This window comes from Neofelis nebulosa, chromosome 7 (assembly GCF_028018385.1).
Source record: "Neofelis nebulosa isolate mNeoNeb1 chromosome 7, mNeoNeb1.pri, whole genome shotgun sequence".
NCBI lineage: Eukaryota > Metazoa > Chordata > Mammalia > Carnivora > Felidae > Neofelis > Neofelis nebulosa.
In genome coordinates, this window is record NC_080788.1 from 33,969,551 (window position 1) to 33,983,648 (window position 14,098).

Below are 14,098 nucleotides of genomic sequence, written 5' to 3' on the forward strand. Positions count from 1 at the left end.
TCACAGTTTGTGAGTTCGAGCCCCGTGTCGGGCTTTGTGCTGACAGCCCAGAGCCTGGAGCCTGCTTTGGATTCTGTGTCTTCCCCTCTCTCTGCCCCTCCTCTGCTCATGCTGTCTGTTTGTCTCTCTCTCACTCACTCACTCACTCAAAAAAGTATTAAAAAAAAAAAAAAAGAATAAGGGGTATTTAAACAATGGAGGCCAACACACAATTTTATACCATTAGTACCCTGCTCTACCCAAAATGATTAAAACATATTTTTACCTCCCAGAAAGCATTAGTAATGGAACAATAAGTCTTGTCACTTAAAACAGATGCCCACACCTTTGAGAAATGTATGGTTGAAATCAATATTTTTGTGCTCTCTAAAATTATGGTAAAGATAACTCATGTCACTTAAGAAAAACCTTTCTGTGTTGTTAGGGAACAACTTTAATGTGTTCATTAAAGTCCCTGAATCTTTGAATATGCTCTATAAAACTAGTAGTTCAGAATAGGGCAGAATAAGTGGTTCATTTAAACTATAGGCCTCTTTTTGCATCTAGAGAAATCCCCAAACCTCTAAACCTCCAAGATGCTTAAACCTCCAAGATGTTTAAAGTAGGGAGTATAGGCTTGAATATGTTTGGCTTTGTTTAGAGAGATTTTTGAGGAAGAATGACAATTAGTAATAACAAAATTATCTGCTTGATAATTTTGAGATAAAACTGGAGTTTTTTTCTCTTGAGTGATTTCAGAAGCTTTTATTATTGTTATTAGCTCCTTGAACAAATTTGCAGATTATTGGGGGACCTCGGTGTCTCGGGTGAGCGTCCGACTCTTGATTTCGGTTCAGGTCATGATCTCATGGTTCGTGACTTTGAGCCCCATGTTAGGCTCCATACTGACAGTTTGGAGCCTGCTTGGGATTCTCTCACTCCGTGTCTCTCTACCTGTCTCTCTCTCTCTCTTTCAAAAATAAGTAAACTTAAAAAAAAAAATTGCAGATTATCAGTGGTATCGTAACATATTGAGAGCTTGGTTAATTGTAACCAAGAAATATAGAATGAAACATTTTATTTTTTTAAGAAATGTTTTGTTTTAATGTTTTTAATTTATTTTTGAGAGAGAGCGTAAATGGGAAAGGTGTGAAAGAAGGGGTGTGTAGGGGGACACAGGCTTGAATTCAGGAACTGTGAGATCATGACCTAAGCCAAAGTTGAATGCTCACCCAACTGAGCTACCCAGGCACCCCAGATACAGATATTTTAGACCTGGAATTTGCTTCTTGAGAAAATGTGAAATACCTTAATTGATTTCAAAGATTTGATTTAAAATGTATAATTAGAAGTTACCATATTGACCTATTTAAAATTACTATAGCTTATGGGCAGGGTAGTGTTATTTCACAAAGGTCAAATTGTGAATCACTATAAGGATTATCAGTAATATAATGGGTGATACTCCCCCCTTATGGGAGTTACAGGCATCAAACTAATGCAGGGAAATAGAACCTTTATATCTTATTCATAGTTTTATTAAAATTAACGTTTGATTCTGTGGATTTTCCAAAAGGAAAAAAGCAGTAGACCTGCTGTAGGGTAATAACTTTAGCTCACTGGCAACCAAGAATATGACACAGACTTGGAAAAAGCCATGATCTCTGTAGCACAGTTGTAAATGGACCACAGTGAAAAGAATTTAAAACAAGGGTATTTGAGGGGCATTCGACTGGCTCAGTCAGTGGAGCATGCAACTCTTGATCTCTGGGTTGTGATTTCAAGCTCCCTATTGGGGGTAGAGTGTACTTAAAAATAACAACAACAAATAAATAAGTAAAACAAGTGTATTTGACAGAAGAAAGTTGGGAGACTCAGTAGCCACAAAAAGAATTTATCAGTCTTAGCAATCCCACTGACCTTATTCTTAAGGCCAAATTGCTTGGGTTTGAATCCTGACTCTACCATTGCTACCTGTGTGATCTCAGACTAGTGTTTTTATTATTTTTTTCTTCCTTAGTTATTCATCTGACAAAGGAAAATAGGAATAGGATCACTATAACGATTATGAGTTATTGCATATAAAACAATGAGAGCAAACAGTATGTGGTATACAGGAGTACTCAATAATTATTTCTAGATAACATTGGAGAGTGTATTTACCTTAACAAATGTTTTACCTCCTGTAAAACTAGTATTACTACATGTATGGTTAAAAGTGCTTAATGTTTTAGTCCCCCATCCCCAATAAAACAAATCTTTTAATTGCATGATACATCTTTTTTTTTTTTTAAACATTTATTTATTTTTGAGAGACAGAGAGAGACAGAGCATGAGCAGGGGAGGGAGAGAGGGAGAGAGAAAGGGAGACACAAAATCCAAAGTAGGCTCCAGGCTCTGAGCTGTCAGTACAGAGCCAGATGTGGGGCCTGAAGCCATGAACCACAAGATCATGACCTGAGACAAAGACCCTAAACAACTGAGCCACCCAGGGGCACCTAAACACTCCTTATTCTTCTAACTGTCCTGTGATTGAGTGATGGAAAGCTCTAACGCTGGTCAAACAACTCAGTATTCTTTAAGCATCACCTAAGACAATACTAAAAATGAATAGCCCATGAATAACCCTATAATCAAGGGCAAGCCACTTCCAATATAGATAGGCTATAAGGCTGAATTAAATAAAGACTGGCTATTTATACAATTTCTACTAAGAGACTGCTGGGTACACAGCTGGGATTCAAATGTATGCTTATTACTTAGTGCTAAAAAAGAAGGGTGTTCAAGACAACTTCCATTTGCAAGACAAAACATCTGTCTAGGGTTAAAGAACTGGTCCATGGTCATAAAGACATGAACAATCTTGAAACTAGTATCCTGAAACTAATATCATGAGCAATAATGTACCTTAAAAATAAAAACAAAAATACCCATATTATCCCCAAAATCTCTATTTCTCAGGAGTCAAGTCTCTTAAATCATATTTTAGCAATTTAACATGTTAAAGATGTCAAACATGTTAAGTCCAGTGCAGCTACATAAAAAAAAGTTATTAGTCAGTTACTCTCAATACTGCTCTAAAGAATGACTCCGTAAGGAGGGGCACCTGGCTGGCTCAGTCAGTACAGCATGTGACTCTTGAACACAGGGTTTTGAATTCAAGCTCCACATTTGGTGTAAAGATTACTTAAAAATAAAATCTTAGAAAGAAAAAAAAAAAGGACTCCTTAAAAGTTAAACCCTGGACTTTTTTTAAGGTTTATTTTATTTTTAGTAACCTCTAAACTCAACATGGGGCTTGAACTCACGACCCCAAGATCAAGAGTTGTGTGTTCTACTGACAGCCAGCCAAGCACACCAAACCCTGGGAGTTTTTAAAGGCAGAAATGTAAATTTGCCTAATAAAACCAAGCTAGGTGGAATAAACTCTATATACTAAGAGGCAGGCAATAACAATATAAAAAAGCATTATCAAACTCTCAGGTAGAAAAACTGTCAGCTTCTTCTTCTATAGGAAACTGTTTCCTAATGGACAAAAATTTCCAAAGAAGAGTACTATACTGCAGTATAGTGCTCAATAAAATAAACTCAAACACTAAAAATCGGCAATCATTCTGGAAAAACACAACCAACCAAAACCCAGATCCCCAAAACAACCCAAAACCCCCCAAATCTGAACTGAGGAAAAGGTAAAACAAGTTCCCGTCCCTAATTAGGAAACTTACTTGTTTTGCTAATGCCAAGGCTCCTACGCTTATCACAGTTTCATTACCAAGAGTTTACTGAAGGGAAATACCAACCTTTGTGTTGGCTGCAATCCAGTTAGAGGTCTCACTGTCATCATCACACTTTTTAATCCATTTCTTTAACCACTGTTTGAAAACAACAACTGTTAGGGTACAACAAAAGACTTAAGAGAAAGGATAGCAAATTACTTCAACATTTAAATACAGTCAAGCTTACATTTAAAAGGCAAAGGACAAGATTATCACTGGATTTAATTCCTCTTAAACCAAAGGGACTCTGGTAGTTCTCATATCCAGTGTATATAAAATCAACCAAAGGAGGATTTTCTCTGGCTGAAGCCAAGTGAGGAACCTAGAGCTTGATGACAAGCCCGGCTCCAAGATGTATTATTCCCCTTCGTAAATTACAAAGTCTGCTCAGGGAGGTGCCTTAACCACTGTTAATCCTGATAATTATCAGGAGCTGACTTATTTGTAAGGAATGCTTTATGAATACTTGTGATGATCATTTGAAATAAAAAGGAAAAAAATACAATTTTCTATCTACAAATGGATAACAAAGTTGTGGGCCCCAGTTTTCAGTCATCAACTGCTCTATTGTATTATTTAAAAAATGAAAATGCCAGACAAACTCACCTTACATTTAACAGGATCGTGCCAATTTTCTCCACAGTTAAAGCTGTTAAGTGATAGAAGAGTTAAAAGAATTAAGTCCTACCTACTGTTAGTCAGTACACAAACAAACCCATTTCATGCTTTATAGTTCCTCAGTGGTTTCACTGTTTTTAAAGACTAGCAAATACAAGAGCATGAGGCAAGTTCATATTATTCTACAGATTATTTAGAATTCAGCATTAGAACAGCATGTATTGTGGTGTGTGCGAGAAATGAAGAAATGATTATAGCCGTGAAGACATGCTATGATGACAACTTCCTAAGAAAGGACTCTCTAGCCACCAAACTGTTAAGACAAAAAATTGAGTTTAGCGAGATCTGTATTTTTCTGATAGTTTTGAAAATGTATAGTTCCATGCTGTAAACATTCTTCAATGGAAACCAAACAAATAATTTTCACTAATTTAAACTTAGATTTCAACCAATGCTTCATCAGTATATATTAAATCTCTTACTTAACACCCCAAATGAAGAATTATATAATTTAATCCTAATGCACAGTGAGCAAACAGGTCACATCTTTGCATGACACAAACAAATGAACCTCAGTCTTGTAGAGAGAAAGTTTACCAAGCAAGGTGTAAAACAAGAATGTGGCTAAACATTCTCTAAATACATGAATTGTTCAGGCCTTTCTGTTTTCTAGGCAAATGTGGTGTATACATTTTCTAAAATAAAGTATAAATTAAGAATAAATTCAAATGCTTATAAAAAAAAAAAAACCCGCTGAATGGCTGATTTTTTCAGGAATGCCAAAAATCCTTTGTAAATGAGAGGAACAAAGTGCTATCAATTTAAATGAAGTCAAATATAATGGTTACTTCAGGAAAAGAAGATGGCGAATGGGATGGAGAAGGGAACAAAGGAGTGTCAAATGAATCTGTCATTCATTTGACAGATTTCTTAACAAAAACAAAATACTTTGCTTAAAGCTGGGTTAGTAGCTACTAAGTATTCACTGCCGTTATTCTCTATATTTTGGTCTGTATACAAGATACTTCATACTAAAAATATGTTTTAAAATACATATGAAATCAGACTCCACGTCTTATTTATAGGGTAAATTCTACATTAGAATGTATATTTAATTTTTTACCAAAATAGCATGTATTTCACACATATTTAATCTCTGTGAGGTTACCTGCTCTTTTTGTGTTTAGTATTAACAATGTATAAGTCTAACTCTATAGTTGCTTGCAGAGGGAAAAAAAAAAAAAAAAAAAAGAATGGTATGGAATACCAATATAATGTCTATCTGCTAGCTCTTAGAGCTACTTGGTTTGATGGGTTTCTTGTTCCTAAAAGATCCACCAAGGAAATGGAAAATTATCTTAACTTTCTAACATGAATATGCTGTATTGGAAATTCTCTGTTAAGTCAAATCTAGAATTCAAAGACCAAAAGAGCATGCTATACACTCCAAGAACCAAGGTTACCAGGAAAGGTGGGGCCAGAGAAGCCACAGGAAAACTTTTGATGAAAACGCACATGTAATCAAACATGTTTTATCTTTCCAAATTTATCAAGGCATATTTTCTTTCTAGAAGTAAGATTTAACTTGTCAGAGTAAATGAAAAATAATCCTGTTTATTTTATTTCTAAGAGATAACTAGAAAACAGAACAAGAGCCATAAAGGAACCAAATATACCCTGACAAAATAAATAGTCCATCAGAAATGAGACGAACTAAGTTCTTACCCCAGATCTACAAGTTTGCTCATATACTAGTTCCAGCAGAGCACACAAGAAAATGTGATTATAGCTGTTTCTTTTCCCATAAGAAAAAAGAGCAACTAGGAAGAAAAAATTACTGAAGATCCGACCTTTTAATCTAATTCTTATTTAAAAGAAATATACACTATCTTAAATCAACATCACCCACCTCCCTCCCTGAGGTAAAAAAAATTTTTTTTCTATTATTTTTCTACTAAGAATAAACAGAACAGCTATGTGTACTATTTCAATTTAGTAAATCACTTGCTTACCAAAACTGGCGCCCACATTTGCAGCGAACAGGTTTAGCATCAGGATATTGGACTTTAACAACATGGTGGCAATCTGGGGCAGGACACCACTTCAACAGTCGATTGCACTGAAACCCAAGTTAGAAAATAAAAAACGATGGCAAATTAAATCACAATGTAAGATTTCCTAACACAACAAGCAATTATTTACAATGCTTCCCTAGTGTGAGGGCCAAAGACAGGGATGATGACAGAAGCATATAAAAGCCTGCCTCCAATATTTAGTAGTCTTCTACAGTAATGCTCTTAGATGCACAGTTTTTCCAAGATCTCTCAGAGACTTGGTTTTATAAAATATGCATAAAATATGGTTCTATCTTCAAAATCCTACCCACAAACTTGAAAATAATTACCCATTTGGGGCACCTGGGTGGCTCAGTCTGTTGAGCATCTGACTTCAGCTCAGGTCATGATCTCACGGTTCGTGAGTTCAAGCCCTGCATCAAGCTTTGTGCTGACAGCTCAGAGCCTAGAGCCTGCTTCGGATTCTCTGTCTCCTCCTCTCTCTGCCCCTCCCCTGCTCATGCTCTGTCTCTGCCTCTCAATAATAAATAAACGTTAAAAAAATTTTTTTTTAAATAATTACCCATTTTATTAAGAAACATTGATTTGTTTATGGTTCTACTTCAGGGTAATTTTCAAAGATGTAAGGAAACAAGATGAACTCCTACTCAGGGAAGGAGGGAAGGTATTTAAAGATTGTATTATTTTTTAAAGTAATCTTTACATCCAACATGGGGACTCAAACTCACAACCCCAAGATCAAGAGTTGCATACGCTTGCATGACTGAGCCAGCCAGGGGCCTCTCCCCCTTTTTACTTATTATTTTTTTTTAACTAATCTCCATGCCCTTCATGGGGTTCAAACTCACAACCCCGAGATCAAGAGCCGCATGCTCTATTGACAGGACCAGCAAAGTACCCCAGGGAAGGTGTATGCTACAGAATATACATGTAATTTCTTTCTTTGACCATAAAAAAAAGTCTTCTAAGAACAAAAGTCAGTTCCTAAACCATGGTAAAGATTGCATTTTAGTTCTTAAAAAAAAAAAAAGTAAAACCTTTGGGTATTTTTTTAATCAGGAAACAAAACAGGGTTCATGTAACACTCTACACCAGAATTCAAGTTTACTATTTAAAAAATATGTTATTCCTAAAATATGCTGTTTTCTAGAAGATCTGACCTTCAGTTTAATCCCTAAGTGAAATAAATATTACTATGTAGAACTAAAATACCCATTTACACTGATGATCTTATACAGAGGCTGGCAAATGTCTTCCATAAAGAGCCGGAGAGTAAAGATTTTTGTCTGGGAGGGTCAAAAAGGGCCTCTGTGCAACTACTCTATCTGCCACTGTGGGACTAAAGGAGTCATAGAACAAATGGGCTCATCCAAATAAATATTTACCAAAACAGGCAGGCCATAGTTTCCTGACCTGTTTCTGATAAAAGAAAGACATTTGATAAAAACAAGTAACTATAGCTCTCTTTATTAAAGTTTACTGGTAACAGGAGCTAAAACAAGCAGAGATATAGCAAGGTTAAACTGCCAGACATGATTAAACAAGTCATCATTAACAGTCAGCTACAATTTTTTGCTAGGGATAAAGGAAGAATACTGTAAAAATAATTTGATCACCACAGCTCTAGATCTATGAAGAGACACCCACTTATTGGTCTGTCACACTCCTTTGAGAATACGTGTTAGGTATGCTTCATGAATGAAGTCCATAATCTAAATTTATGGTAAAGGTCTTTCTTACTATCAAGAGAATTTCATACAAGAAAAAATATTTTATTAATAAATAATTCCGCTTATTAAAAAAGGTAACCTGAAGAGAAATCACTTACCTCTACAAAGCTATTTGTTATTAAATGTTGATACTTTAATTTAACTTTCGAATCTGTGATCAGGCGCCTGAGAACAAGAATAAAAATAGTTTATTAGGATGTTATCAGCCAAGAGTATTTTTCCACATTTACAAAATAAAATTTCAATGCTGCAGCTCTAAAAACTACCCTAAACTGAATATACTCAAATGCATATAGACTATCAACAAATGTAACTGTAGAAATCAAGACAACAATCTCCAAGTTTCTGTAGTTTTATTTTGGTAGACCCCCGATTCCCATGTTTCCTATACACGAAAGTCCATTTTTACCCACTTTATTACAGTCTAATGACAGAGTAACTATTGCCAACTTTAGGCCCTTTTCAGAGTATTCTTACTCTGGTATCTTGCCTTAGGACAGCAATTCTCAGCCAGCTTCCTTCAGACCCCTCCCAAAAATCAGTGTGTGAAATAAGAGATGCTGACAGGAATGTTAAGAAATGGATCCAGGTTTTGCTGTATATAAATTTAAGGGCCTTCTTCTGAGATCTATTAGTAATTTACCAGAAATGTTTACTGACTGCAACGTGGCTTCCATTATGCACCTAGAACACTTTATATATTCGTAACAATTTCTAGAACTCATAGTAACCCATCCTGAAGCTTAAGTTTTGTTAGTCTTAATGGTAAACATTCCCGTGAGTGTTTAAAGAAAATAGTTAAAACAGAAAGAGTTAACCACTGACAAAACCAGTAAAAACTATCAAACACAAACACAGTCTAACCTCATTAAATATTTTAAACAAACAAAAAGGTTTTGTATAATCTGGCCCCATCAAATTCTTGAGCTTCTATGGCACTGCTTGCCTTCCACAAGACCCCACCCTGTACTGTTCCTCTTTCAGCGTACTCCTGTCACATCTGTATTCTTTCAACAGAATTTGGTGAGTAGTGGAACAGAATTCTGGTGAGTATTGCCCTTCTTCAGGGGCTTTTGCATACAGCTACCTCTCTTTAAAAGGAAAGAAGAATATCGTGGTGGGCTCTGAATTGGAACAGCCTAGCTTTGAATACTGTTTTACAACTTACTAGCTATGAAATGAGGGTAAGCTCTTTGACCTCTCCATTTCTCAGTTTACTCATCTGTAAAATGGATAGCAGAAATGAGGAGTTGTGAACTAGAACAGTGCCTGGCAAAATAGTAAACACTCAATAAATATTTGATGCTATATTATTATTATTTTTTAACTCAGCTAAGAAATATTGTTACTCACAGAAAAAGGAGGCTTTTTCTGACAATTACCCACACCAGTTCCCTCTCAGCTCTCATGGCACCTAACACATACCCCCTTAATAAAATCTGTCATAATTTTTATTAAAAAGTTATCTGTATAATGTGTTTAATATCTGCCTTTATGCTCTCTTATCCCCAACCAAATAATAACTCCATAAAAGGATCCCTTGTGTCTAGCACACTGCTTGGCCTACAGTAAGTGTTCAAGAATTTTTTTTTTAAGTTTATTTATTTTAAGAGAGAGAGAGAGAGAGAGAGAGAAAGTACGAGTGGTGGAGAGGCAGAGAGAGAGGGAGAGAGAATCCCAAGCAGGCTCTGCACCATCAGCGCACAGCCCGACATGGGGCTTGAACTCACAAACCAAGAGATCATGACCAAAACCAAGAGTTAGACGCTTAAGCAATTGAGCCACCCAGGTACCCCAATAAATATTTTCTAAATGAGTAAACCTCCACATTTCAGAGATGCTAGAACTGAGGTCTAAAAATACTTAGTGTATTTGGTGATTCCTCAAAAGGCTAAACACAGAATTACCAAAGGACCCAGCAATTCTATTCCTAGGTATCCAAGAAAATTAAAAATGGGTGTTCAAATAAAAAACTCGCACACAAATCTCCAAATAAAAACACAAATGTGGGGCGCCTGGGTGGCGCAGTCGGTTAAGCGTCCAACTTCAGCCAGGTCACGATCTCGCGGTCCGTGAGTTCGAGCCCCGCGTCAGGCTCTGGGCTGATGGCTCAGAGCCTGGAGCCTGTTTCCAATTCTGTCTCTCCCTCTCTCTCTGCCCCTCCCCCGTTCATGCTCTGTCTCTCTCTGTCCCAAAAATAAATAAAAAACGTTGAAAAAAAAATTTTTTTTTTTTTAAATAAAAACACAAATGTTTTGAGGCACCTGGGTGGCTCAGTCAGTTGAGTGTCAAACTCTTGATTTCAGCTCAGGTCACAATCCCACACTCAGTGTGGACCCACTCTGTGGAACAGAGATTCTGTTTCTCTCCCTCTGCCCCTTTACCCTATTTGCACATGCACTCTATCTCAAATTAAAAAACAAAAAAATACAAATGTTTCCACAAAAAATGGAAATAACCCGAATGTCCAAGAACTGATGAATAAAGAAACAAAATATGGAATATCCATACAATGGAATACTGTTTAGCCATAAAAAGGAATCAAGTACTAACACATTCTCCAACATGGGTGACATGGATGAACCTTGAAAACATTATGTTAAGTGCAAGAAGCCAGAAACAAAAGATCATATGCATTATGACATTTAAATGAAGTCTCCAGAATAAGCAAATCCGTATAGACAGAAAACAGATATGTGATTGTCAGGTTCTAAGGGAAGGAGGGAATGAGGAGTGACTGTTTAATGAATATGGGAATTCTTTTAGGGGTGATGAAAATGTTCTAGAATTAGATAGTGATGATGGTTGCATGACATTATGAAAAGTATACTTTATTACTATTTAATGTTTATATTTATTTTTTGAGAAAGACAGAGAGACAGACACACACACACACACACACACACACACACACACACACACAGAATCTGAAGCAGGCTTCAGGTTCCGAGCTGTCAGCACAGACCCCAACGCAGTGCTCGAACTCTCCAACCACGAGGTCATGACCTGAGTCTGACACTTAACTGCCTAAGTCACCCAGATGCTCCCCCTTTTTTTTAATGTTTACTAAATTGTATACTTTAAATAGTTAAAATGGTAAATATGTTATGTGAAATTTACATCAATTAAAAAAAAATAAGAATGAGATCCAAAGTCAGATGCCCTGATTCACCATTTTTAATTTCTTTTTTTTTTTTTTAATTTTTTTTTTCAACGTTTTTTATTTATTTTTGGGACAGAGCATGAACGGGGGAGGGGCAGAGAGAGAGGGAGACACAGAATCGGAAACAGGCTCCAGGCTCCGAGCCATCAGCCCAGAGCCTGACGCGGGGCTCGAACTCACGGACCGCGAGATCGTGACCTGGCTGAAGTCGGACGCCCAACCGACTGCGCCACCCAGGCGCCCCCACCATTTTTAATTTCTATTATACCACAATGCTTCTCTGATGTGACAAACCCCAACAATTTTTTTTAAAGTTTATTAATTTAGGGGGGAGCAGAGAGAGAGGGAGAGAGAGAGAATCCCAAGCAGGCTCTGATCTCAAGAACTGTGAGATCAGGACCTGAGCCAAAATCAAGAGTTAAGATGCTTAGCAGACTGAGCCACCTGGGCACCCCCAGTGATTTCTTATAACTGATCTAGCCTACCTGGTTAGAACAAAGGTCAGCCATAGTTACTAGGGCAAGGTTATTAGTTAGGTCTGCTATTAGGTCATAGTTTATCTTGTGATAAAGAAAGTAAGAAAGTGATCTTGAGAAAGCACTCTCAAGAAGACAAGCATTATCCTGGCTATTAATAAGCTAACTCTCTTGGCAAAGACCTACTGCCATCACTTACGTTGGAAATAGTTATTATGCCAACTCTCATGGTGGAAGGCAACTCTTTATGAAGGTAAACATAATGACTTCTACTGATAGTCTATTATACATTCTAAGCACAGTGTCAGATGCATTTAAGTACCCTTAAGTTTTGGGATAATTCTGTTTTTACAAAAAAGATAAGTGGACAGCTATCCACAAGATTTTTTTTTTTTTTGTTTTTGTTTTTTTTTTTAGTGTGCCAAGTAGTAAACCATGCCTTCTGCTTATATAGCACGATGAGTAAATCAACATTATGCTTCAATTCAGGATTAGTGATAAAATATTTTTCTATAATATGGGTTTTTTCCCCTGACAGACATACCAATTATAGACAAGTATAAAGAAGGAAATAAAAATCACCTGTAACTCTATCACTCAAGAGGAATAACCACTTGACATTTTAATAATCTGGACTTTTTACTCTTTTTTTTGGTAAATGTATGATATGTAATTTAAAAATTTTTTTTTTCAACGTTTTTTATTTATTTTTGGGACAGAGAGAGAGACAGAGCATGAACGGGGGAGGGGCAGAGAGAGAGGGAGACACAGAGTCGGAAACAGGCTCCAGGCTCCGAGCCATCAGCCCAGAGCCTGACGCGGGGCTCGAACTCACGGACCGCGAGATCGTGACCTGGCTGAAGTCGGACACTTAACCGACTGCGCCACCCAGGCGCCCCTGATATGTAATTTTAAACAGAATGTACTACATATAATAATTTTATACCTTTGCTTCTTCACTAAGATTATTATAGGCATTTTCCAAAACATTAAAATAACCCACAAATCATATTTTTATAAAAACTTGAAGTCAGGTACTCCCCCCACCCAAACCTTTTTTTAATGACTATATTACATTCCATCTTCCTCTACTGTTAGACATTTGGATTGGTAGGGTTATGATAATGTGACTAACATCTTTATAATAAACCTGTTCAATTTCTGGTCATTAAAAATAAATATAAGATTTACTATAACCTCTGGCTCATCTCTTCCTCTTATACTCCAGTATCTGACTTTACCTTTAAAATACATTTAAAATCCAACTATTTCTCATTACTTCCTCTGCTCCCATCGTGGATCAAACTACCATCATCTCTCACCCAGACTGCTACAAGAGTCTCCCAATTTCCCTGCTCCTTTTTCATGCCAACAGTAGGAACAACCCTCTCTGACCATATCACTCCTCTGCTCAGAATCCTCTCATGGCTCTATCTCAGAATAAAAGCCAAAGATCTTATAATGATCTATAAAGCCCTACACAATCAGCCTCATGTACCCGTCCCACACTCTTCTGTGCCTCCCTTCAATCTATTAAGTTTACATTTACAGTTCAAAAATATTTTCAAAAGTTTAAATAATAATCAGTAATTTACTGTCTATATACTTTGCCTTTTGAACTACCAAAATTTGATAACTTATTTCATTTTGCATTTCAATGAGACTAGGAAATTATTTCAGTATGAACTTGAGCTCTGATCCCTTAAGCATGTATTTTAAAATAGATAGTATTCTATAGCTTTTGTACGAAATTTCCTACTTTAGAATACTAAAATGCTTTTCTCTTTCACTGTAGGGAAATAATGGGAGGCATTAAATTTATTCAACTATGAGACACACAACTCTAAAGCCATGTTATCAAAGCATTTTCCATAATGTCTCTGTGGACTATCTTAAAAACAGATACAACTTTGGGGTTAAAAAAAGATTTAAGTGGGGCGCCTGGGTGACGCAGTCGGTTAAGCGTCCGACTTCAGCCAGGTCACGATCTCGCGGTCCGTGAGTTCGAGCCCCGCGTCAGGCTCTGGGCTGATGGCTCGGAGCCTGGAGCCTGCTTCCGATTCTGTGTCTCCCTCTCTCTCTGCCCCTCCCCCGTTCATGCTCTGTCTCTCTCTGTCCCAAAAATAAATAAAAAACGTTGAAAAAAAAAAAAAAAAAAAGATTTAAGTAGCAATAATTATAAATGAGGGAAAATGATGAGTTAGATGCCATTAAAATGGAAACTTTGTTCACCAAAAATCATTGAGAGAAAAGAGAAGCTACACATAAGGGAAAGTAGGTG

At 36.7% G+C, this 14,098-nt stretch overlaps 1 protein-coding gene across 1 annotated transcript in view; it reads right to left on the reverse strand.

Moving 5' to 3' along the window:
- Nucleotides 1-14,098, reverse strand: part of ARIH1 (ariadne RBR E3 ubiquitin protein ligase 1) — a 123,072-nt gene that overhangs the window by 16,088 nt on the left and 92,886 nt on the right. The window contains exons 6-9 of the mRNA XM_058737128.1: nucleotides 8,277-8,343; nucleotides 6,386-6,492; nucleotides 4,362-4,404; nucleotides 3,780-3,851 (exon numbers count right to left, since the gene is read on the reverse strand). Of these exons, the coding sequence (XP_058593111.1) occupies nucleotides 3,780-3,851; nucleotides 4,362-4,404; nucleotides 6,386-6,492; nucleotides 8,277-8,343 (289 nt within the window). The remainder of the gene's footprint in view (nucleotides 1-3,779; nucleotides 3,852-4,361; nucleotides 4,405-6,385; nucleotides 6,493-8,276; nucleotides 8,344-14,098) is intronic.